The sequence below is a fragment of the Arachis hypogaea genome, chromosome 6 (assembly GCF_003086295.3).
Source record: "Arachis hypogaea cultivar Tifrunner chromosome 6, arahy.Tifrunner.gnm2.J5K5, whole genome shotgun sequence".
NCBI lineage: Eukaryota > Viridiplantae > Streptophyta > Magnoliopsida > Fabales > Fabaceae > Arachis > Arachis hypogaea.
This window is the reverse complement of record NC_092041.1, coordinates 31,776,841-31,803,603: the sequence shown is the minus strand read 5'-3', so window position 1 is coordinate 31,803,603 and position 26,763 is coordinate 31,776,841. Positions and strand designations below refer to the sequence as shown.

The following is a 26,763-nucleotide window of genomic DNA, read 5'->3' as shown; positions in this document are numbered from 1 at the left end:
TGACAACCATGTCCGTTCTACATGCAACAGAGCTTGAATGCGTATCTCTTAGATTCCCCAACAGAATCTTCGTGGTATAAGCTAGATAGATGGCGGCATTTATGAGGATCCGGAAAGTCTCACCTTGTCTGTGGTATTCCAAGTAGGATTCTGGGAATCCGAAAAGTCCACCTTGTCTGTGGTGTTCCGAGTAGGATTCCGGTAATGAGTGACCGTGACGTGCTTCAAACTTTAACCTGCTGGGCGTTGGTGACAGACGCAAAAGAGGGATTCTATTCCAGTAGGAGCGGGAACCAACCGGTGATTAGCCGTACTGTGACAGAGTGCGTTAGCATAGTTTTCACTGCGAGGATGGGATGTAGCCATCAGCCATGGGTTATGCCTCTAGACTGGTTAGCTGTGCGAGTGACAGCCGCACAGGTTATTTCCCCGTGAGGAATGAAAGTAGCCACAGTTGATAGTGAACCCCTATACAAAGCTTGCCATGGAAAGGAGTACGAGGGATTGAGTAGAAGGAGTAGGAGAGCAGGCGTCCAAGAGCTCTACAGCATCTCCATCCGCTTATCTGAAATTCCCACCAATGAATCTGCATAAGTATCTTTATCCCTTTCATTATTTCTATTTTCGAAAACCCATAAACCATTTTTAATCTGCCTAACTGAGATTTGCAAGGTGACCATAGCTTGCTTCATACCAACAATCTCTGTGGATTCGACCCTTACTCACGTAAGGTTTATTACTTGGACGACCCAGTACACTTGCTGGTTAGTTGAACGAAATTGTGAAGGAAATAAACAATGCCCTCAGAGTATACATCCTACAAGTCGAAAGAACAAGTGATCACAATTTCGTCCACCAGATTTGCATGTAATTACAATTCCTTCCTAAAAATACTCTATGATTGAAAACATGCTTCTTTGGCTTTTATTTTCTTTTATTTAATCCTCTCTTATTACCATTAGATGCCTTGATATGTGTGTTAAGTGATTTCAGGAATTATAGGGCAGGAATGGCTTAAAGGATAGAAAGGAAGCATGCAAAAATGGAAGGAACACAAAGAATTGAGGAGATAACCAGCGAGAAGTCACGCGGTAGCATGGCTGACGTGACCGCGCGAAAAGAAAGAAATCACAGTGACGCACTCGCGAGCCTGACGCAACCGCGCGGATTTCAACCCAGTTTTCGGCCCAGAAACACAGATTAGAGCCAGGGAACATGCAGAGACAGGGAACAACATTCATTCCGTATAATTTTTAGTTTTTAGATCTGAATTTACTCCTCCCCTAGGTTTACTCACTTGAACATTCATAATTAGGATTTTGAAGGTTTTGGCTTTAGCTTTTGAGAAGAGTCTACCTCCGGTACTGATCATTATATTCTGTTATTTACTTTTCATTTATTCTTCCATATTCCTAATTCCTCTAGAGTTGACATTTGATTATTTTCACAAGTTATTAATATAGACTATTTTTTTTTTCAATTAATCTCTTTCATTATTATTTATTATGTCTTCTTTTATTTTCCCCATTGATTCTGTGAAGTTTATAATTGTGATGAGTGAGTAGTTCCATAACTTGATTGGGAGATGATTGAAAGGAAACCTTGAGTTGAATCACTCAAGAGAAAAATTATAATTGGATTTATTGTTGGATCACCCTCTAATCATTGACACTAGTCCTTCCCAAGGGAGAGGATTAGGACTTGTGACTAGAAACAGCTTTCCAACTTGCTTGACTTTCCTTTATCTAGTAAGGGATAACTAAGCAGAGCAGCTTCCAATTATTAATTAATCTTGAGAGTACTTCAACAAGAATAGGGCTTCCAACTAATCTACTCCCAGTCAAGGCTTTTTTTAAAATTAATTAAATTCTCTAAATTAATTTCTTGTTTATCAACTCAACCATTTTTGAAAATACCTGATTGATAAAATAGCACATCTTTCTGCAACTCGTTGGGAGACGACCTGGGATTCATACTCCCAGTATTTTAATTTCAATATTGTGACAACCCTTCTAAATTGATAAGCGGATTTTTGGCTGGTTACGGACTGTACTTGCAGCGTATTCCTATTAATAATTTCTTAACTCACCAATTTCCGCCACGTCAGAGGGTCAAGAATACAAAATAACAAGATCCTAACTCAGCCTGCGAAGCTAAAGCTGGCCAGAGAATATTTAAATACATATATAGATAACCCAAAGTCTAAAATACATATATAAACCCTAGTTCTCCTTAATCCTCTACGAGGTACAAAATAAAGCAAGCTGTTCGGAGAGTTAAGTACATAAGATTAAACAAAACTCTACACCAAAATAAAATCCCAGAAATCACTTTGCTGTAGAACTCCAGATGCCTAGCAATGTGCCTTTCGACCTGCATCTGAAAAACAACATAGTATGGGATGAGAACCAGAGGTTTTCAGCATGGTAAAGGTGCCATGCACATAAGATATATGGTTCTGGGAATGCCTAACCAAACCTTAAACTAGATTAAATTCACTACAAGAAAATTCACTTTTAGCGGCTATTTATTTAGTTTTTAGCGGCAATAAAAATAGCCGCTAATACATTTACCAGCAATTAGACATTAGCCGTCTTATGCTTCACCGCTAAAAGGTTGTAGCGGCAATTATAATATTTGTCGGTAAAAGCCTCTTTAATGGCCACAAAAAGTATATAACTTTTAGTGGCCATTTTCTTGGCAATTTATATGGCCGCCAAAAATAATTCTAATATTGTAATGTTATTCACTTTTAATAGCCATTACTATTGCCGCCAATACCAATTTTACCCGCAATTTATATGGCTACTAAAAATTATTCTAAAATAGTAATGTTATTCACTTTTAGTTGCCATTACCTATTGCCGCTAAAATCGTAAGACTTTTTTTAGTTATATTATACTCATTTTCTTAAAAGCAACAAACTATCTTTTTTGTTTTTCTAAAATCTCAATTATTTTTGTTAGCAATTATTGTCATTATGCATAATATAAATATACTGAAATTAATTACTACGAAATGAGATATTTCATTAAACTCAAATATTGATAAATAAATGTCTTGTGAAAAAAATAATCATGTTACAAATATGTGATCTGAAACCTTCTTGAGAGAATGTGTATTTTTCCCCAAGCCATCTTCTCCAGCACCAAAAGCATTTTTTCTATAGTGTGGATCGTTCGGATCTCCACAGGGTACAACCATCTCTACAAATCCCAGCCTATATGCTATAAATTTAGCCACCAAAAGACTAATAATTTTACCAAGGAAAAAGCATTCTTTATTTATTTACCACCTGCATGCATAATCAAAGAATAATCCACGTATTAGAACCATGCATGATGATGAATTAAATGTTTAAACAAATTTGAAAGCATAGATTACCTTTGTGCTTTTCGCAGACCTTGGACAAGGAGAGGAAAACGATGATTAGAGCAACACCAGCTATGAGACCAATTAGGATGGCTAGTGTCTTCTCAATTTCATCATCATTGTGATTGCTATCATCTGCGCTCAAAGTTATAACAACAATTTAGTTAGTTTCACAGATCTTCTTTGCTTTCAAAGGACTCTTCATCAATTCGAAAATAGAAAGTTCAAATACTTTCAAACTTGTTATAGCATTCTGAAACTGAAATGATAGATTAGAAAAATAAATATGAAACCAAATGTGCTGCTACTGTTATTGTCTAGACAAACTTCCAAATGCAAAAGTTTCAGAAAAATAGAAATAACAGGAATTTCAATAGTAAGATAAACTACGAGTTCATTTCAGAGTACAACTTGGCGGCGTGCATAATTTAATCAATGTTTAGTCCTTACTCTAGGTGATGATACTTCCACAACTCAAACCACATTCCCGAAACATATGTTAGATATTCTCTTCAGTTAACTTGTAAGCCAATTGAACAGATAGCTTGTGGAAATACACCTGTAATAATGGCATTAAAATTGAGTGAGCCAAAATTCAACCTCAAAAACTAGCTCAAAAGGTGAAAATTGTCAAGCACTTATAGGAGGAGTGTGTCAAGCTCACCATCATCGCGGTTAGCATCAGCTGGCTGTTCCTGTTTGGATGTACCGACAGAGCTCGTACCACGTGGTCCACCTGCTGCCACTATTGGTGGTGGAGGAAGTAACCCTGCTCGCAGTAGTAGACGCTCTACTGCTTCCGAAGGTTGAGCTCCAACAGAAAGCCAATACCTTCACAAGGGTAAATGTGACGGAGATGTTTGGTTGGATGGTTTATTGATATATAAATTGATAAGGATTGTTTGATGGTAGTTGTGTAACAAGAAATACTCGCCTTGCACGAACTCAATATATATCAAACTCAACTATAATATATTCCATCCCTCTTTTACCCCAATGAAACATACCCTTAGAGACAATTGACATGTAATTTAATCCTTAACAAATCATGGAAATACAAAAGATGAACTTATAGAAGTCCTTTTGATTGTATTCTAACATTACCAACATGAAAATATCTTTTTCCAATCAGTTAGACAACAATTAAAAAGGCAAAAAAATTCAGAAAACTTTCAGGAAAGAAGAAAGCAAAATATAATATTTAGTTCTTCAGGAGGATGTGATAAGAACTACTCCAGATATGGTTTTGGTATTTCATTCTCCCATTTTCTACAGGGAGATATTAAATTCAGAATAATTAAGATATGTTAACAATAACATTGTCCCTTGAATTATAACTAATTTCACCTACACTGATGTAGATGGATTAGAGAACTTGTATAACAGAAAGTTACTCACTTCACTCTTTCAAATTTGAGAGCCATCTTTCTGTCACTATCATCCCCTGTAAAAAAAAAAAAGAAGTAAGAAACCAATTAGCATCCTTGGTCCTCCTTCTCATTCCTAATCCTCAGTGATAGATATAACAGAATACAATACTACTAACAAGAGATACTATAACTTAAATAATCTCGGTTAATAATCAAAAGGATCCTTTTAGTTTCACTCAATTAATTATCCTTTAACACTGACAATATAATTATTGGGTCCTAAAGAAGCCTTCAACTCCATCTCGTATAGCATCTGCTATCTAGAAAGCAATATGATAAGCTCAGGACAAGAAAACAATGAGTTCATGGTATGATATTCGAAGTCAGCATAAAAGACATCACAAATCTAGAATAAGTTTTAACATGTGAACTGTTATATAGTAAACAAATAGTTTGCTTTATCGGAATATTTCAAAAATTATTCATGTGCCTTACATGCAATAGCTTAAGATTTTGAGATAGTTGGTCTTTGACATATTTCATTATAAAATAAAAACCAAATAGCTCCACACTCTCTGATAGAAATTAGGCCCTATGCATGAGATGTTTGCACTAGTGCCTTTATTGCTTATTTGTCTTCTTCTTCCAATCAACTCTCTAGACAAGTTTTCATCATCTTGTCGTATATAGGTGGCTACTTAACGCTCAGTAACCCAAATCAACTAAACTTAAGAAAATTGAATGAGAATTCTAAATTTTCTACTACTATAAAAACCACATGAAAGTTATATTAATGCTAAATTGTTTTGTCAAAAGACTATGCATGAAATGGCACTTTTGTTTTAGCTAGGGATGTAACCTACAGCAATCAACCCCACCCTCTCTTACAGAATCCACAACAATCAACTTCTCTCTATTTAATAAAAAAGATATAGTTGTTCTATGTGATTCGCATCACATTCTATATCAATATTTCATATTGCAAAAACCCAGTAACCAAAATGAAGACTCGAATTTAATAAAAGGGAATATAAATCTAGAATGTTTGTGGGAGCAGGGCATAAAAAGTTAAGCATAGGAAATAGAGTTACCTGAACCATTTCAAGGGGGCCCTCATCCTTTGCAAGCACCCACTTTATAAGATATATAGACACAAGGAAGCTGAGAATACGAATAGAGATGACAATGACAATGATGGGAGATGTACTGGCTCCCATGTAAAAGGTAGCCCCAAATCCGAGGAGCAAAAGAATGAATAGAACACAGACATTTATTCCCAGGAGAATACGAAATATCTGCAGAAAGATGGGAGTGAGAAAATGGTTGAAATTAGATAATGAAGGAAGCAGTGGTAGTGGAGTTAATTTACCAGTGGGGTGTAAGGTTTGGTGCGCATGTTGCGGAAAGTTCTTGGCCTGTCGTGGTAAGGCCCCAAAGAACCAGCCTCCATGTCATCATCGATCATCATGCCGTGGCTGGAATTGACCCTGCACGCCACAGGATAAGGGTTATACTCACCACCAGATTGGGGCAAGTCACCCCCTGACCCTAGTCGCTGAATTTTGAATTCCCTTTTTTAATCCCACACTCACTCTCCACAAACTCTTACTCAGCATGCAATGCAATGCACCAAATCAATAAACAAAGCCAAACGTGCATAATTGAGGAAACCATATACAAGTATAAACAAAAAACAAAGAAAGACAGAATTTGACATTGCCTTATCAGAATCTAGGAAGAGAGTGTGGCGACCACTGAACATAGCAGCCAGCATTGAATCAGGCTCCCGCTGAGTCAACGTATCAGTGGTGGTGCAGAATTTCTTGCCCCCTGCGAAAAATTTTCACAAACAAGGACCAAAATGCATAATTATGACAGATATTCATCTTTCCTCTACTAAGAATTGAACGGTCCAAACTCCAAAATAATAAATTTGCAATTACATAAAATCCCTAATTTTAGAGAATTGGAGAAAAACAGATTGGAATGAATGAGAGAGATACGAAACATACTGATGTGAGGTGAACGGCAAAAGGTGAATGGGATTCAGAGTCCTTCATTGTAAGCAGAGAAAGAAAGAGAAGGAAGAGTGTCGCAGTCGCAGGACTTACACCAAAACTACGAGCTCAAGCTTCCATGGCACAACACTGACACTATTTTTTGGTTTTCCAATTTGGATAAAAGGAATCAAGAATTTAGAACGCAGATCTGAGGTGGAGGAATAGAGATGCAGGTTGAATGAGTGTAGGACGATGGACGGCGGCTGTCAGTGGTGGCAAGGCCTGTGGCGGTGATGGTCGATGATGGAGGGAAGTTAGTTCCATTAAGGTAGTGACGGAGGAAAGTGAGTCTTCTGAAGAACCAAACCCCAACACAGGGACAATTTTTTTTCTTTTTCTTTTTTAATCAATTTAGTTTAGGAAAATAGGAATACGTTTACTGGCAATAATAACAATGGCCGTTATTAATTTAAAAAAATAAATATAAAAATAAAAGAAGTAATAATTTAATAGCAATAATAATAATTGCCATTATAATATATATTAATAATGACAAATGTGTAATGGCCACAAAAATATAAGTTAAATAAAAGAAATAGTAACCATTGTATTATTGTCGCTAAAAGTTTGTCACTAAAAATGAATTTTTTTGTAGTGACTTCCTAACTTTCCCGTCTTTCCTTCAATCCTCCAACACCAGTGATAGTGCACAGACAAACAAGCAAGTAAGGGCAAACACATATAGTATACAAGTACTGCAATTAGCAAATATAACAATTAACATAATAATTCACTTATGAATTCTCAATTAATGCACAAGCAAGAAAAGCAAACAATATGCACATGATGTATACCTGTCCTATGGCTGAGGACAAGTCCGGCTGCTAAACCCTGGACTGTCCGCTATCGCGCATCCCCATGAGTCTATGCATAGCTTTTTCTCTTTTTATTCATAATTCATACATATATAAAACTTTACTCAATGGGGGTTAAACTTTTTGGAAATTTATAAGTGCCCGGTCACCTCTTACGACGTAAGGTCGACGGAGTATCGAGTCTCAACTTGGAACATGTGGTGGCAAGCCATGGTATTTTACCCAGGAAAACTCGTGTCCCAGATAATAGAGTATATAAGCCAAATAAACATTCATAATCATTTGTAATTATTGCATAATCATATCATTTAAGCCATGGGACCATATACACTCCAAATATACCCATTTTCATACATAATTCATCACTTTTCCAACTTTGCTTCACCTCTAAGTTACCTCCATTTCCTAGCTTCATTTTATTACAAGGCTTACTGATAGGCAAAATTGTGATTTACACTTTTTATAACTCGAACAATTCTTAGTAATGGCTCCAAAAACTTGGTGCACACTACTAAGGTTCACTCACATTCTTCACAACTTCGCACAACTAATCAGCAAGTGCACTGGGTCGTCCAACTAATAAACATTACGTGAGTAAGGGTCGATCCCACGGAGATTATTGGTATGAAGCAAGCTATGGTCATCTTATAAATCTCAGTCAGGCGGATTCAAATGGTTATAATGGTTTTCGAAAATAAGTGTATGGAGATTGGTGGACGAAATTGTGATAAAAGAATTTCAGGCACTGTTAGAGAAGCTCACAACTCCGTTCAACTAACCAGCAAGTGTACTGGGTCGTCCAAGTAATAAACCTTACGTGAGTAAGGGTCGATCCCACAGAGATTGTTGGTATGAAGCAAGCTATGGTCACCTTGTAAATCTCAGTTAGGCAGATTAAATTGGTTTATGGGTTTTCGGAAATAGAAATAAGAAAATAAATAATAAAAGGGATAGAATACTCATGCAGATTCATTGGTGGGAATTTCAGATAAGCGAATGAAGATACTGTATGGCTCAAGGACGCCTGCTCTCCCACTGCTTCAACTCAATCCTTCTTACTCCTTTCCATGGCAAGTTGTATGTAGGGCATCACCGTTGTCAATGGCTACATCCCATCCTCTCAGTGAAAACGTTCCTATGCTCTGTCACAGCACGGCTAATCATCTGTCGGTTCTCAATCAGGTTAGAATAGAATCCCTTGATTCTTTTGCGCTTGTCATCACGCCCAGCCTTCAGGAGTTTGAAGCTCGTCACAGTCATTCAATCCCAGGATCCTACTTGGAATACCACAGACAAGGTTTAGACTTTCCGGATCCTCATGAATGCCGCCATCTATCTAACTTATACCACGAAGATTCTGTTGGGGAATCCAAGAGATACACATTCAAGCTCTGTTGCATGTAGAACGGAAGTGGTTGTCAATCACGTGCGTTCATAAGTGAGAATGATAATGAGGGTTACTTATCATCACATTCATCATGTTCTTGGGTACGAATGAATATCTTGGAATAAAAATAAGAGAGATTTGAATAAAAGACAATGGAATTGCATTAATACTTGAGGTACAGCAGAGCTCCACACCCTTAATCTATGGTGTGCAGAACTCCACCGTTGAAAATACATAAGTAAAAGGTTCAGGCATGGCCGAATGGCCAGCCCCCATGATCTGAGAACTAATCGTCCCAAGATGTCTAATACAATAGTTAAATGTTCTATTTATAATAAACTAGCTCCTAGGGTTTACATGAATAAGTAATTGATGCATAAATCCACTTCCGAGGCCCACTTGGTGTATGTTTGGGCTGAGCTTGATCAATCCACGAGCTGAGGCTTCTCTTGGAGTTGAACTCCGAGTTATGATGTGTTTTGGGCGTTCAACTCCGGATCATGACGTTTTTCTGGTGTTTAACTCCAGGCAGCAGCTTGTACTTGGCGTTCAACGCCAAGTTACGTCATCAATTTCCGAATAAAGTATGAACTATTATATATTGCTGGAAAGCCCTGGATGTCTACTTTCCAACGCCGTTGAGAGCGCGCCATTTGGAGTTCTGTAGCTCCAGAAAATCCATTTCGAGTGCAGGGAGGTCAGATTCCAACAGCATCAGCAGTCCTTTTGTCAGCCTTCTTCAGAGTTTTGCTCAAGTCCCTCAATTTCAGCCAGAATTTACCTGAAATCACAGAAAAACACACAAACTCATAGTAAAGTCCAGAAATGTGAATTTAACAAAAAAACTAATGAAAACATCCCTAAAATTAGCTCAAACTTACTAAAAACTATATAAAAACAATGCCAAAAAGCGTATAAATTATCCGCTCATCACAACACCAAACTTAAATTTTTGCTTGTCCCCAAGCAACTGAAAATCAAATAGTATAAAAGAAGATAATATACTATAAATTCCAGAATATCAATGAATATTAATTTAATTAGATGAGCGGGACTTGTAGCTTTTTGCTTCTGAATAGTTTTGGCATCCCACTTTTTCCTTTGAAGTTTAAAGTGATTGGCGTCTCTGGGAACTTAGAATTTCGGATAGTGTTATTGACTTTCCTAGTTAAGCATGTTGATTGGTGCACGAAATTGCAATCACACTTTTGCAATCCCGCACAACTAACCAGCAAGTGTACTGGGTCGTCCAAGTAATACCTTGCATGAGCAAGGGTCGATCCCACAGGGATTGTCGGCTTGAAGCAAGCTATGGTTATCTTGTAAATCTTAGTCAGGATATCAGAAATTATCAGGATTGATTGTGAAAAGCAAAAGAACATGAAATGATTACTTGTTTTGCAGTAATGGAGAATAGGTTGAGGTTTGGAGATGCTCCATCTTCTGAATCTCTGCTTTCCTACTGTCTTCTTCTTCAAACACGCAAGTCTCCTTCCATGGCAAGCTATATGTAGGGTTTCACCGTTGTCAATGGCTACCTCCCATCCTCTCAGTGAAAGCGATTGCATATGCTCTGTCACAGCATAGCGGAATTCATCTATCGGTTCTCAATCAGGCCGGAATAGAATCCAGTGATTCTTTTGCGTCTGTCACTAACGCCCCGCCTTCAGGAGATTGAAGCACGTCACAGTCATTCAATCATCGAATCATACTCAGAATACCACAGACAAGGTTTAGACCTTCCGGATCCTCTTGAATGCCGCCATCAATTCTAGCTTATACCACGAAGATTCCGGTTAAAGAATCCAAGAGATAACTACTTAATCTAAGGTAGAACGGAGGTGGTTGTCAGGCACGCGTTCATAGTTGAGAATGATGATGATTGTCACGGATCATCACATTCATCCGGATTAAGAACAAGTATTATCTTAGAATGGAAACAAACATGATTGAATGAGAAACAGTAGTAATTGCATTAATCCATCAAGACACAGCAGAGCTCCTCACCCCCAACCATGGGGTTTAGAGACTCATGCCGTGGAAGATACACAAAGAAAACGTGTAAAGTGTCATGAGGTCATAAGGTTCAGTTACAATGTCAAAAGATCCTATTAATAGTAAACTAGTAGCCTAGGGTGTACAGAAATGAGTAAATGACGTAAAAATCCACTTCTGGGTCCACTTGGTGTGTGCTTGGGCTGAGCAATGAAGCAATTTCGTGTAGAGACCTTTTCTGGAGTTAAACGCCAGCTTTCATGCCAGTTTGGGCGTTTAACTCCAAGTTTTATGCCAGTTCCGGCGTTTAACGCTGGAATTTCTGAGGCTGTTTTGCCACGCCGGTTTGGGCCATCAAATCTTGGGCAAAGTATGGACTATCATATATTGCTGGAAAGCCCAGGATGTCTACTTTCCAACGCCGTTGAGAGCGCACCAATTGGGTTTCTGTAGCTCCAGAAAATCCACTTCGAGTGCAGGGAGGTCAGAATCCAACAGCATCTGCAGTCCTTTTTGGTCTCAGAATCAGATTTTTGCTCAGGACCCTCAATTTCAGCCAGAAAATACCTGAAATCACAGAAAAACACACAAACTCATAGTAAAGTCCAGAAAAGTGAATTTTAGCTAAAAACTAATAAAAATATACTAAAAACTAACTAGATTATACTAAAAACATACTAAAAATAATGCCAAAAAGCATACAAATTATCCGCTCATCACAACACCAAACTTAAATTGTTGCTTGTCCCCAAGCAACTGAAAATCAAAATAGGATAAAAAGAAGAGAATATACTATAGACTCCAAAATATCAAGGAAACATAGTTCCAATTAGATGAGCGGGACTAGTAGCTTTTTGCCTCCGAACAGTTTTGGCATCTCACTCTATCCCTTGAAGTTCAGAATGTTGGCATCTATAAGAACTCAGAACTCAGATAGTGTTATTGATTCTCTTAGTTGAGCATAATGATTCTTGAACATAGCTAGTGTATGAGTCTTGGCTGTGGCCCAAAGCACTCTGTCTTCCAGTATTACCACCGGATACATACATGCCACAGACACATAATTGGGTGAACCCTTTCAGATTGTGACTCAGCTTTGCTAAAGTCCCCAATTAGAGGTGTCCAGGGTTCTTAAGCACACTCTTGTTGCCTTGGATTACAACTTTATTTCTTTTCTTTTTCTCTTTTCTTTTTTTTTTCGAAATTTTTTTTTTGTATCCACTGCTTTTTCTTGCTTCAAGAATCAGTCTAATGATTTTAGATCCTCAATAACAGTTCTCTTTTTCCTCATTCTTTCAAGAGCCAACAATTTTAACATTCTCAAAACAATAAATTCAAGAGACATATGCACTGTTCAAGCATTCATTCAGAAAACAAAAAGTATTGTCACCACATCAAACTAATTCAACTAGTTTCAATGATAAATTTTGAAATCCTGTACTTCTTGTTCTTTTGTGATTAAAGCATTTTTCATTTAAGAGAGGTGATGGATTCATAGGACATTCATATCTTTAACGCATAAAAATTCAATTTTATTAATTATGAATTAAAACAAGACTCAAAAATAGATATAGAATGAGACTAGAGAAAAAAAATAAAGCAAAACAGAAGAAGATAAAAACGCAAAACATAGGCTCCTAATGATAGAGGTTTTCACAGAGTTAGGACTCAACAACCTTTATTTTGAGAAGTGGATGCTCCCTCAACTTGAGATGAGAGCTTTTGGCGTTTCTTGGAGTTCACGCCCCTTGTCCTTCCATTGACTTCTTGGTGATTGGATGTTCAATAGGTATGAATTCATCTGCTTCCATCTTCACTCCAGCCTCTTTACAGAGCAAGGAGATCAGGCTTGGATAAGCCAATTTGGTTACAGTGGAATTCTTATTTGCAATTGTGTAGATCTCACAAGCAATCACATGATGGACTTCCACTTCTTTTCCAAGCATAATGCAATGAATCATCACTGCTCTCTTGATGGTGACCTCAGAACGGTTGCTAGTGGGCAATATGGAACGCCCAATAAAGTCTAGCCACCCTCTTGCAATTGGCTTGAGGTCTCCCCTCTTGAGTTGGTTTGGGACACCCTTTGAATTGGTTATCCACTTAGTCCCAGGGAGGCATATGTCCTCTAGAACTTGATCCAACCCTTTATCTACTCTCACCATCCTCCTATTGAAGGAGTCAGGATCATCTTGCAGTTGAGGTAGTTTGAAGATTTCTCTTATTTTGTCCAGATGGAAGTACATAACTTTCCCTCTGACCATGGTTCTGTAGGTATGGTAAGCAGTTCCAGTCATTCTCTGCTTATCTGTTAGCCATAGATTAGAGTAGAATTCCTGAACCATGTTTCTTCCAACCTTTATTTCAAGATTGGTCAGAACTTCCCATCCTCTGTTTCGAATTTGCTCTTGGATCTCCGGATATTCATCTTCTTTCAGATCAAATTTAACTTCCGGGATCACTGACCTCAGACCCATTATTTTGTGATAATGGTCTTCATGTTCTTTGGTTAAGAACTTCTCTTGATTCTAAAGATTCTTTGGATTAGTCTCTTTCTTTCCTCTTGAGTTGGTTTGTTTTCCCTTAGGAGCCATGATCTTGATGAATCTTGGCTTAGTGATCACGGAAAAGCACACCAAACTTAGAGGTTTTGCTTGTCCTCAAGCAAAAAGAGAAGAAAGAAGAGAAGAGAGAGAGAGAGAGGAAGAGGGAATTCGAATGGTGTGGTGGAAAGAAGAAGCCAAACACGAATTTATAAGGTGAGGGGGGAGAGTTTTTTTCGAAAAAAAAGAGAGATTTGAGAAGATATGGAAAGAAATTGAGAAAAGGGTGAGTTTTTGAAGAAGATTTGGGATTAATTTGAAATAGATTTGAAGAATGGTTTTGATTTGTGAAGATTTGAAAGTGAATGATGAAAGGTTGAAGTGCATTTATGTAGAAGAGTATGGGTAAAAAGAGGAAAGTTTGAAAAAATTTGAGTTGAAAACAAAAATGTTGTCCCCCCACCTTTCTGGCGTTAAACGCCCAGAATGGCACTCATTCTGGCGTTTAACGCCCAATTGGCACCCCTTTTGGGCGTTTAACGCCCAGCCAGGTGCCCTGGCTGGCGTTAAACACCAGAAAGCCTTTATCACTGGGCATTTTTCAAAACGCCCAGGATGCTGCACACCTGGCGTTAAACGCCCAGAATGGTGCCCATTCTGGCGTTTAACGCCCAAAATGGCACCATTCCTGGCGTTAAACGCCCAGAATGGTACCCATTCTGGCGTTTAACGCCCAAAATGCCCCTTACTGGCGTTTTTTCGCCTGTAAGCTCATTTTCTCTGCTTTTTGAGCTGAATCCTTCTGTAACTCTGTGAATTCCTTCATTTTTGATATTTGCCTCTGTAAGAACTAATCATACAACCTACTAATGACTGGGTTGCCTCCCAGCAAGCGCTTCTTTACTGTCTTTAGCTGGACCTTCACTGAGAATCACTCAAGTCTCAGTTTTGAGCATTCCTGCTCAAAATTTCCTTCAAGATAGTGCTTGATTCTCTGTCCATTAACAATGAACTTCTTGTCAGAATCAATATCCTGAAGCTCAACATATCCATATGGTGACACTCCTGTAATCACATACGGACCCCTCCAACGGGATTTGAGTTTTCCTGGAAACAGTCTGAGCCTAGAGTTGAAGAGCAGAACTTTTTGTCCTGGCTCAAAGACTCTGGTTGACAACTTCTTGTCATGCCATTTCTTTGCCTTTTCCTTATAAATTTTTGCATTTTCAAAGGCATTGAGTCTGAACTCCTCTAGCTCATTTAGCTGGAGCAGTCTTTTTTCACCAGCTAACTGTGCATCCATGTTTAGGAATCTGGTTGCCCAGTAGGCTTTATGTTCCAGTTCCACAGGCAAATGACAGGCCTTCCCATACACTAGTTGGTATGGAGAGGTTCCTATAGGAGTCTTGAATGCTGTTCTGTATGCCCACAGAGCATCATCCAAGCTCTTTGCCCAATCCTTTCTTCGGGCCATCACAGTCCGTTCCAGGATTCTCTTTAGCTCTCTGTTAGAGACCTCAGCTTGCCCATTTGTTTGTGGATGATACGGAGTTGCCACTTTGTGGCTAATTCCATATCTAACCATAGCAAGGTGTAGCTGTTTATTGCAGAAATGAGTGCCCCCATCACTGATTAGCACTCTGGGAATGCCAAATCTGCTGAAAATGTTTTTCTGGAGGAATTTCAGTACGGTCTTAGTATCATTGGTGGGTGTAGCAATCGCTTCTACCCACTTAGACACATAGTCTACTGCCACCAGAATGTAAGTGTTTGAGTATGATGGTGGGAATGGCCCCATGAAGTCAATTCCCCATACATCAAACAGTTCTATCTCTAATATCCCTTGTTGAGGCATGGCATATCCATGAGGCAGGTTACCAGCTCTTTGGCAACTGTCACAGTTACGCACAAACTCTCGGGAATCTTTATAGAGAGTAGGCCAGTAGAAGCCACATTGGAGGACTTTAGTGGCTGTTCGCTCACTTCCAAAATGTCCTCCATACTGTGATCCATGGCAGTGCCATAGGATCCTTTGTGCTTCTTCTCTGGGTACACACCTGCGGATCACTCCGTCAGCACATCTCTTGAAGAGATATGGTTCATCCCAGAGGTAGTACTTGGCATCTGAAATTAATTTCTTTCTCTGCATGTAACTGTACTCTTTGGGTATGAACCTCACAGCTTTAAAATTTGCAATATCTGCAAACCATGGAGCTTCCTGAATGGCAAATAGTTGCTCATCTGGGAAAGTCTCTGAGATCTCAGTAGAAGGGAGGGACGCCCCAGCTACTGGTTCTATTCGGGACAGATGATCTGCTACTTGGTTCTCTGTCCCTTTTCTGTCTCTTATTTCTATATCAAACTCTTGCAGAAGCAACACCCATCTAATGAGCCTGGGTTTTGAATCCTGCTTTGTGAGTAGATATTTAAGAGCAGCATGGTCAGTGTACACAACCACTTTGGATCCCACTAGATAGGATCTAAACTTGTCAATGGTATAGACCACTGCAAGTAACTCTTTTTCTGTGGTTGTGTAGTTCTTCTGTGCATCATTTAGAACACGGCTGGCATAGTAAATGACGTGCAGAAGCTTGTTATGCCTCTGTCCCAACACTGCACCAATGGCATGGTCACTGGCATCACACATTAGTTCAAATGGCAATGTCCAATCTGGTGCAGAGATGACTGGTGCTGTGACCAGCTTAGCTTTCAGGGTCTCAAACGCCTGCAGACACTGTGTGTCAAACACAAATGGTGTGTCAGCAGCTAACAGGTTACTCAGAGGTTTTGCAATTTTTGAAAAATCCTTTATAAACCTTCTGTAGAACCCTGCATGCCCCAGAAAGCTTCTGATTGCCTTAACATTGGCAGGTGGTGGTAATTTTTCAATTACCTCTACCTTTGCCTTATCCACCTCTATTCCCTTGTTTGAAATTTTGTGCCCAAGAACAATTCCTTCAGTCACCATAAAGTGACATTTCTCCCAGTTTAAAACCAGGTTAGTCTCTTGGCACCTTTTCAGGACAAGGGCTAGGTGATTAAGACAGGAGCTGAATGAGTCTCCATATACTGAGAAGTCATCCATGAAGACTTCCAGAAATTTCTCTACCATATCTGAGAAGATAGAGAGCATGCACCTCTGAAAGGTTGCAGGTGCATTGCACAGACCAAAAGGCATCCTCCTGTAGGCAAACACGCCAGAAGGGCAAGTGAATGCTGTTTTCTCTTGGTCCTGAGGATCTACTACAATTTGGTTGTAGCCTGAATAGCCATCCAAAAAGCAGTAATAATCATGGCCAGCTAGTCTTTCTAGCATTTGGTCTATGAATGGTAAAGGAAAGTGATCCTTTCTGGTGGCTGTATTGAGCCTTCTGTAGTCAATACACATGCGCCACCCTGTGACTGTCCTTGTAGGAACCAGTTCATTTTTTTCATTATGAACCACTGTCATGCCTCCCTTTTTGGGAACAACTTGGACAGGGCTCACCCAGGGGCTATCAGAAATAGGATAAATAATCCCAGCCTCTAGTAATTTAGTGACTTCTTTCTGCACCACCTCCTTCATGGCAGGATTTAGCCTCCTCTGTGGTTGGACCACTGGTTTGGCATTATCCTCCAATAGGATCTTGTGTATGCATCTAGCTGGGCTAATGCCCTTAAGATCACTTATGGACCACCCAAGAGCTGTCTTGTGTGTCCTTAGCACTTGAATCAGTGCTTCCTCTTCCTGTGAATTTAAAGCAGAGCTTATAATCACTGGAAAAGTTTCACCCCCTCCCAGAAATGCATATTTCAGGGATGGTGGTAGTGGTTTGAGTTCAGGCTTGGGAGGCTTATCCTCCTCCTGAGGAATTTTCGAAAATTCCTTTGCCTCCTCTAGTTCTTCTTGATCAGGTTGAGCATCTTTGAAGATGTCCTCAAGCTCTGATTCTAGGCTTTCAGCCATATTGATCTCTTCTACCAGAGAGTCAATAATGTCAGCGCCCATGCAGTCATTTGGTGTGTCTGGATGCTGCATGGCTTTTACAGCATTCGACTTGAACTCATCCTCATTGACCCTCAAGGTTACTTCCCCTTTTTGTACATCAATGAGAGTTCGTCCAGTTGCTAGGAAGGGTCTTCCTAGAATGAGAGTTGCACTCTTGTGCTCCTCCATTTCCAGCACCACAAAGTCAGTTGGAAAGGCAAATGGCCCAACCTTGACAATCATGTCCTCAATTATGCCTGATGGGTATTTAATGGAGCCATCAGCAAGTTGGAGGCATATCCGGGTTGGTTTGACTTCTCCAGTCAACCCAAGCTTTCTGATAGTGGATGCAGGTATTAGATTGATGCTTGCTCCAAGATCACATAGAGCTGTCTTGGTGCAAGCACCTTCTAATGTGCATGGTATCATAAAGCTCCCTGGATCTTGAAGCTTTTCTGGTAAGCTCTTTAATATGACTGCACTGCATTCTTCAGTGAGAAACACTTTTTCAGTTTCTCTCCAATCCTTCTTATGACTTAAGATTTCTTTCATGAACTTAGCATAAGAAGGTATTTGCTCAAGTGCCTCTGCAAACGGAATCTTTATTTCAAGAGTCCTTAGATAGTCTGCAAAGCGGGCAAATTGCTTATCCTGTTCCGCTTGGCGGAGTTTATGAGGATAAGGCATCTTGGCTTTATATTCTTCAACCTTAGATGCTGCAGGTTTATTCCTTACAGAAGTGGTTGAAGAAGCCTTGTTAGAGGGATTACTGTCAGCACTCTCAGGTGTTTGATTCTCCCCAGGCGTCTGAACGCTAGGAATGGGTGAAGTTTGGGCGTTAAACGCCAACTTTTCCCCCTTTTCTGGCGTTTGAACGCCAGAACTGGGCAAGGAATGGGCGTTTAACGCCAGCTTTCCTTCCCTTTCTGGCGTTTGAACGCCAATAGCATTCCTCTCTGGGCTCTTACTATCCTCAGAGGGATTTTGAACAGTGGTTTGGTCGTCCTCTGTCAATTGTTCCTTGTTTGGCTTTTTACTCTTTTGAGCAGTGTTATTCAGGGTCTTCCCACTCCTCAATTGAACTGCTTGACATTCCTCTGTTATCTGTTTAGATATTTGCTGTTTTGCTTGATTCAACTGCAGTTCTATGCTCTTGTTAGCAACTTTAGTTTCATAGAGCATCTCTTTAAAGTCTGCTAACTGTTCTGTCATCAGGAGCAATTGTTGATTAAGCTCATTTATCTGTTCTTGAGGATTAGGGTCAGTGACTACTGTCATGACTTCCTCTTTTGGAGAGAACTCATTGCTAGAATACAAATATTGGTTTCTAGCAACAGTGTCTATAAGCTCTTGAGCTTCTTCAATTGTCTTCCTCATGTGTATAGATCCACCAGCTGAGTGGTCTAAAGACATCTGAGCTTTTTCTGTAAGCCCATAATAGAAAATGTCTAACTGTACCCACTCTGAAAACATTTCAGAGGGACATTTCCTTAGCATACCTCTATACCTCTCCCAGGCATTATAAAGGGATTCATTATCCTCTTGTTTAAAGCCTTGGATGTCCAGCCTTAACTGTGTCATCCTTTTTGGAGGGTAAAAATGACTCAGGAATTTGTCTGACAACTGTTTCCATGTCTTTATGCTTGCTGTAGGTTGGTTATTCAACCACCTTTTAGCTTGATCTTTTACAGCAAATGGAAACAACAATAGTCTGTAGACATCCTGATCTACCTCTTTATCATGTACTGTGTCAGCAATTTGTAAAAACTGTGCCAGAAACTCAGTAGGTTCTTCCTGTGGAAGACCGGAATACTGACAATTTTGCTGCACTATGATAATGAGTTGAGGATTTAGTTCAAAGCTGCTTGCTTTGATGGGAGGTGTACAGATGCTACTCCCATATGCAGCTGTAATGGGGTTAGCATATGACCCCAGAGTCCTTTTGGACTGATTAATCCCACTTAAGTCCATGATGGACAAAAGGGAAATGATGATGATTGCAAAGAGATAAATTTTGTTGTTTGTTGTTTTTTTTTTTGAATAAACGAAAAACTAAAATAGAACAAAGGAAAATTAAAATAAAAATTCGAAAATCAAAAAGAAAATAAGATCTAAGTAAATTGAAAACTGAATCAATTAGTTAATCAAAAAGATTTTGAAAACAGCAATTAAAAAGATATGATTGAAAAATTTTTATGAAAAAGATTTGATTTTGAAAAGAGGAAAGAGAAAAACACAAAAAGACACCAAACTTAAAATTTTAGAAAATCAAACACACAGTTTTCGAAAATTTTTAAGGGAAAAACACAAAGAGGACACCAAACTTAGAATTTTTGTAAATCAAAAAGGGACTAAAAACATGCAAAAATCGAAAATCAAAAGAAAAACAAAAGCATGCAATTGACACCAAACTTAGAATATAGAACTAGACTCAATTAAAAGACTCTAAACCAACAAAAATAAAACAGTCCTAATCTAAGCAACAAGATAAGCCGTCAGTTGTCCAAACTCAACAATCCCCGGCAACGGCGCCAAAAACTTGGTGCACGAAATTGCAATCACACTTTTGCAATCCCGCACAACTAACCAGCAAGTGTACTGGGTCGTCCAAGTAATACCTTGCGTGAGCAAGGGTCGATCCCACAGAGATTGTCGGCTTGAAGCAAGCTATGGTTATCTTGTAAATCTTAGTCAGGATATCAGAAATTATCAGGATTGATTGTGAAAAGCAAAAGAACATGAAATGATTACTTGTTTTGCAGTAATGGAGAATAGGTTGAGGTTTGGAGATGCTCCATCTTCTGAATCTCTGCTTTCCTACTGTCTTCTTCTTCAAACACGCAAGTCTCCTTCCATGGCAAGCTGTATGTAGGGTTTCACCGTTGTCAATGGCTACCTCCCATCCTCTCAGTGAAAGCGATTGCATATGCTCTGTCACAGCATAGCGGAATTCATCTGTCGGTTCTCAATCAGGCCGGAATAGAATCCAGTGATTCTTTTGCGTCTGTCACTAACGCCCCGCCTTCAGGAGATTGAAGCACGTCACAGTCATTCAATCATCGAATCCTACTCAGAATACCACAGACAAGGTTTAGACCTTCCGGATCCTCTTGAATGCCGCCATCAATTCTAGCTTATACCACGAAGATTCCGGTTAAAGAATCCAAGAGATAACTACTTAATCTAAGGTAGAACGGAGGTGGTTGTCAGGCACGCGTTCATAGTTGAGAATGATGATGATTGTCACGGATCATCACATTCATCCGGATTAAGAACAAGTATTATCTTAGAATGGAAACAAACATGATTGAATGAGAAACAGTAGTAATTGCATTAATCCATCAAGACACAGCAGAGCTCCTCACCTCCAACCATGGGGTTTAGAGACTCATGCCGTGGAAGATACACAAAGAAAACGTGTAAAGTGTCATGAGGTCATAAGGTTCAGTTACAATGTCAAAAGATCCTATTAATAGTAAACTAGTAGCCTAGGGTGTACAGAAATGAGTAAATGACGTAAAAATCCACTTCTGGGTCCACTTGGTGTGTGCTTGGGCTGAGCAATGAAGCAATTTCGTGTAGAGACCTTTTCTGGAGTTAAACGCCAGCTTTCATGCCAGTTTGGGCGTTTAACTCCAAGTTTTATGCCAGTTCCGGCGTTTAACGCTGGAATTTCTGAGGCTGTTTTGCCACGCCGGTTTGGGCCATCAAATCTTGGGCAAAGTATGGACTATCATATATTGCTGGAAAGCCCAGGATGTCTACTTTCCAACGCCGTTGAGAGCGCGCCAATTGGGCTTCTGTAGCTCCAGAAAATCCACTTCGAGTGCAGGGAGGTCAGAATCCAACAGCATCTGCAGTCCTTTTTGGTCTCAGAATCAGATTTTTGCTCAGGACCCTCAATTTCAGCCAGAAAATACCTGAAATCACAGAAAAACACACAAACTCATAGTAAAGTCCAGAAAAGTGAATTTTAGCTAAAAACTAATAAAAATATACTAAAAACTAACTAGATTATACTAAAAACATACTAAAAACAATGCCAAAAAGCATACAAATTATCCGCTCATCATTGATTCTTGAACACAGCTACTTATGAGTCTTGGCCGTGGCCCTAAGCACTTTGTTTTCCAGTATTACCACCGGATACATCAATGCCACAGACACATAACTGGGTGAACCTTTTCAGATTGTGACTCAGCTTTGCTAGAGTCCCTAGTTAGTGGTGTCCAGAGCTCTTAAGCACACTCTTTTGCCTTGGATCACGACTTTAACCACTTAGTCTCAAGCTTTTCACTTGGACCTTCATGACACAAGCACATGGTTAGGGACAGCTTGATTTAGCCGCTTAGGCCTGGATTTTATTTCCTTGGGCCCTCCTATCCATTGATGCTCAAAGCCTTGGATCCTTTTTACCCTTGCCTTTTGGTTTTAAGGGCTATTGGCTTTTTCTACTGCTCCTTCTTTTTCTTTCTATTTTTTTCGCCACTTTTTTTTTTTCAAGCTTCCTTTTTCACTGCTTTTTCTCGCTTCAAGAATCAATTTCATGATTTTTCAGATCATCAATAACATTTCTCTTTGTTCATCATTCTTTCAAGAGCCAACAATTTTAACACTCATAAACAACAAGATAAAAAATATGCACTGTTCAAGCATTCATTCAGAAAACAAAAAGTATTGCCACCACATCAATATAATTAAATTAAATTCAAGGATAAATTCGAAATTCATGTACTTCTTGTTCTTTTGAATTAAAACATTTTTCATTTAAGAGAGGTGAAGGATTAATGGATTTTATTCATAGCTTTAAGGCATGGTTACATACTAATGATCATGAAGTAGAGACACAAAACATAGATAAACACAACATTAAAAATCGAAAACAGAAAAAAATAAAGAACAAGGAATGAATCCACCTGAGTGAGGGTGGCGCCTTCTTGAAGGTCCAATGGTGCTTTTTGAGCTCCTCTATGTCTCTTCCTTGCTTCTGTTGAATGATTCCTAGTAATTTTGGTGTTTCTACCCTTAGTTGCTTCCAATATTTGTGTGGAGGATAACTTATTCCCTAAGGTATCTCAGGGATCTCTTGATTTGCAGCCACATGTTCTACCACTGAGCTATGACGGCTTATAGTCTTTCCATCTCCCAAGACTCAGAGGTGGAAGCTTTTGTCTTCCCTTTGAGGTTTCTCTGGCCTTAGGTGCCATTAATGGTAATGGAAAAGCAAAAAAGCTATGCTTTTACCACACCAAACTTAAAATATTGCTCGCCCTTGAGCAAGAGAAGAAAGAAGAGAGGAAGAAGAAGAAGAAGAAAATGGAGGTGAGTGAGGGGAGATGGATTCGGCTATATGGGTGGGATTGGGTGGGAAAGAGAAGTTGAATTGTAAAGGTAGGTGGGGTGTATGGGGAAGAGTGGATAGATGTAGGTGGTGAATGAAAAATAGAAGGAATGACCATGAATGGAAAGAGAGAGGGCGAGGTAGGTGGGGATCCTGTGAGGTCCACAGATCCTGAGATGATCCTGTGGGGTCCACAGGTCCTGAGGTGTCAAGGAATTCCATCCCTGCACCAAATAGGCATGTAGATTGCCTTGGCACACCATTCTGGCGTTTAAACGCCCATTGGTGCACGTTCTGGGCGTTCAACGCCCATGTAAAGCATGTTTCTGGCGTTGAACGCCAGTTTCATGCTTGTTACTGGCGTTCAGCGCCAGTTTTTCCTCTCTGGGCACATTCCTGGCGTTCAACGCCAGGATGTTGCTTGTTTCTGGCGTTCAGCGCCAGAATGGTGCTCTGTTCTGGCGTTGAACACCGGCCAGATGCACCTTACTGGCGTTGAACGCCAGCTCGTGCGTCCTCCAGGGTGAAAAATTTTTTTCTTCTGTTTTTGACTCTGTTTTTAATTTTTTTGATTTTTTCGTGACTCCTCATGATCATGTACCTAATAAAACACAAAATAACAATATAATAAAAATTAGATAAATAAACTTGGGTTGCCTCCCAACAAGCGCTTCTTTAATGTCAATAGCTTGACAGTGGCTCTCATGGAGCCACAAGGTGATCAGGTCAATGTTAGTGTAGTCCCAACACCAAACTTAGAGTTTGGATATGGGGTCTTAACACCAAACTTAGAGTTTGGTTGTGGCCTCACAACACCAAACTTAGAGTTTGACTGTGTGGGTTCTTCTTGACTCTGAACTGAGAGAAGTTCTTCATGTTTACTCTCTTCTGTCACAGAGGGATGGCCATGTGCCTTAAACACAAGGTAGTCCCCATTCAATTGAAGGACTAATTCACCTCTGTTGACATCTATCACAGCTTCTGCTGTGGCTAGGAAAGGTCTTCCAAGGATGATGCAATCATCTTCTTCCTTCCTAGTGTCTAAGATTATGAAATCAGCAGGGATATAAAGGCCTTCAACCTTTACTAACACGTCCTCTACTATTCCATAAGCTTGCCTCAATGACTTATCTGCCAATTGTAATGAGAACAAGGCAGGCTGTACCTCAATGATCCCTAGCTTCTCCATTACAGAGAGTGGCATAAGATTTATCCCTGACCCTAGATCACATAGAGCTTTTTCAAAGCTCATGGTGCCTATGGTACAAGGTATTAAGAACTTGCCAGGATCCTGTTTCTTTTGAGGTAGAGTTTTCTGAATCCAAGTGTCTAGTTCACTAATGAGCAAGGGAGGTTCACTTTCCCAAGTCTCATTACCAAACAGCTTGGCATTCAGCTTCATGATAGCTCCTAAGTATTGAGCAATTTGCTCTTCAGTCACATCTTCATCCTCTTTAGAGGAAGAATAGTCTTCAGAGCTCATGAATGGCAGAAGGAGATTTAATGGAATCTCTATGGTCTCTATATGAGCCTCAGATTCCTCTAGATCCTTAATAGGAAACTCCTTCTTGCTTGAAGGACATCCCAGGAGGTCTTCCTCACTAGGATTTTCGTCCTCCTCCTCCCTAGTGCATTCGGCCACATTGATCACATCAATGGCCTTGCACTCTCCTTTTGGATTCTCTTCTGTATTGCTTGGGAGAATACTGGGAGGAGTTTCAATGACTTTCTTACTCAGCTGGCCCACTTGTGCCTCCAAATTTCTAATGGAGGATCTTGTTTCATTCATGAAACTGAAAGTGGCCTTTGACAGATCAGAGACAATATTGGCTAAATTAGAAGTGTTTTGTTCTGAATTCTCTGTCTGTTGCTGAGAAGATGATGGATATGGCTTACTATTGCTCAGCCTATTGCATCCACCATTGTTAAAGCCTTATTGAGGCTTTTGTTGATCCTTCCAGGAGAAATTTGGATGATTTCTCCATGATGGGTTATAGGTGTTTCCATAAGGTTCACCCATGTAATTAACCTCTGCCATGGCAGGGTTTTCAGGATCATAAGCTTCTTCAGAAGCTGCCTCTCTAGTACTGTTGGATGCATGTTGTAATCCATTCAGATTTTGAGAGATTATGTTGACCTGTTGAGTCAACATTTTGTTCTGAGCTAATATGGCATTCAGAGCATCAATTTCAAGAACTCCTTTCTTCTGAGGTATCCCATTATTCACGGAATTCCTCTCAGAGGTATACATGAACTGGTTGTTTGCAACCATGTCAATGAGTTCTTGAGCCTCTTCAGGCGTCTTCTTCAGGGGAATAGATCCACCTGCAGAATGGTCCAATGACATTTTCGAAAATTCAGAGAGACCATAATAGAATATATCTAATAGGGTCCATTCTGAAAACATGTCAGATGGACATCTTTTGGTCAATTGCTTGTATCTTTCCCAAGCTTCATAGAGGGATTCACCATCTTTTTGTTTGAAGGTTTGAGCATCCACTCTCAGCTTGCTCAGCTTTTGAGGAGGAAAGAATTTATCTAAGAAGGCAGTGACCAGCTTATCCCAGGAGTCCAGGCTATCCTTAGGTTGTGAATCCAACCATATTCTAGCTCTGTCTCTTACAGCAAAAGGGAAAAGCACGAGTCTGTAGACTTCAGGATTAACTCCATTCGTCTTTACAGTCTCACAGATCTGCAAGAACTCAGTTAAAAACTGATAAGGATCTTCAGATGGAAGACCATAAAACTTGCAGTTTTGTTGCATTAATGCAACTAGTTGAGGCTTAAGCTCAAAGTTATTGGCTCCAATGGCAGGAATGGAGATGCTTATTCCATCAAACTTGGACGTAGGCTTTGTGAAGTCACCAAGCATTCTCCTTGCATTATTATTATTATTTTCGGCTGCCATGTCCTTCTCTTGTTCGAAAATTTCTGAAAGGCTGTTTCTGGATTGTTGTAATTTAGCTTCTCTTAATTTTCTCTTCAGAGTCCTTTCAGGTTCTGGATCAATTTCAACAAGAGTGCCCTTTTCCCTGTTCCTGCTCATATGAAAGAGAAGAAAACAAGGAAAGAAAGAGGAATCCTCTATGTCACAGTATAGAGATTCCCTTATGTTAGTAGAAGAAGAAAGGTGTTAGAAGAATGGAGATGGGGATTCGGATTTTTGGATGAAGAGAGGCGAAGAGAAGTGTTAGTAATTAAATAATTAAATAGAAGAAGAAAAGAGAAGGAAGATTTCGAAAATAATTTTTGAAAAAGAGGTTAGTAATTTTCGAAAATCAAAGACAAAATATAATTAAAATTAAAATTTAAAACAAAAAGAATTTTTGAAAAAGAGAGGGAGAATTTTCGAAAATTAGAGAGGGAAAAGTAGTTAGGTGGTTTTGAAAAAGATAAGAAACAAACAAAAAGTTAGTTAGTTGATTGAAAAAGATTTGAAATCAAATTTTGAAAAAGATAAGAAGATAAGTAGTTAGATAAGATATTTTGAAATCAAATTTTGAAAAAGATAAAATTTTTGAAAAAGATAAGATAAAAGATAAAAAGATAAGATAAAAATTTTAATAAAAAGATATTTTGAAAAAGATTTAATTTTTAAAAAGACTCAACTAACAAGAAACTACAAGATAAGATTCTAGAACTTAAAGATTGAACCTTTCTTAACAAGAAAGTAACAAACTTCAAATTTTTGAACCAATCACATTAATTGTTAGCTAATTTTCGAAAATTTGATATAAAGATAAGAAAAAGATTTTGAAAATATTTTGAAAAAGATTTTTGAAATTTTCGAAATTTATAAAAAAATGAAAAAGATATGATTTTTGAAAAAGATTTTGAAAAGATAAGATTTTTAAAATTGAAATTTTGACTTGACTTGTAAGAAACAACTAATTTTAAAAATTTTTGAGCAAGT

The 26,763-nt window shown here is 39.1% G+C and overlaps 1 protein-coding gene across 1 annotated transcript; it reads right to left on the bottom strand.

The window, feature by feature from the left end:
* Nucleotides 1-3,008: 3,008 nt before the first annotated feature.
* LOC112696527 (pyrophosphate-energized membrane proton pump 2-like) lies at nt 3,009-7,186 on the bottom strand. The gene is made up of 9 exons (XM_072196902.1): nt 6,755-7,186; nt 6,463-6,572; nt 6,112-6,229; nt 5,834-6,037; nt 4,771-4,816; nt 4,037-4,203; nt 3,823-3,931; nt 3,385-3,507; nt 3,009-3,295 (listed from the first exon to the last, which is right to left on the bottom strand). The coding sequence occupies exons 3-5, from the start codon at nt 6,208-6,210 to the stop codon at nt 4,772-4,774; spliced, it is 348 nt and encodes a 115-aa protein (XP_072053003.1). The 5' UTR covers nt 6,211-6,229; nt 6,463-6,572; nt 6,755-7,186; the 3' UTR covers nt 3,009-3,295; nt 3,385-3,507; nt 3,823-3,931; nt 4,037-4,203; nt 4,771.
* Nucleotides 7,187-26,763: the final 19,577 nt, after the last annotated feature.

Excerpts from the sequence above, each read along its gene's own strand:
- LOC112696527 (XM_072196902.1), bottom strand. The coding sequence starts at position 6,210 with ATGATGATCGATGATGACATGGAGGCTGGTTCTTTGGGGCCTTACCAC. Across the intron at positions 6,038-6,111 it reads CCAAACCTTACACCCCACTG|ATATTTCGTATTCTCCTGGG; the intron begins GTAAATTAACTC and ends ATCTTTCTGCAG. Across the intron at positions 4,817-5,833 it reads GCCCCCTTGAAATGGTTCAG|GGGATGATAGTGACAGAAAG; the intron begins GTAACTCTATTT and ends TTTTTTTTACAG.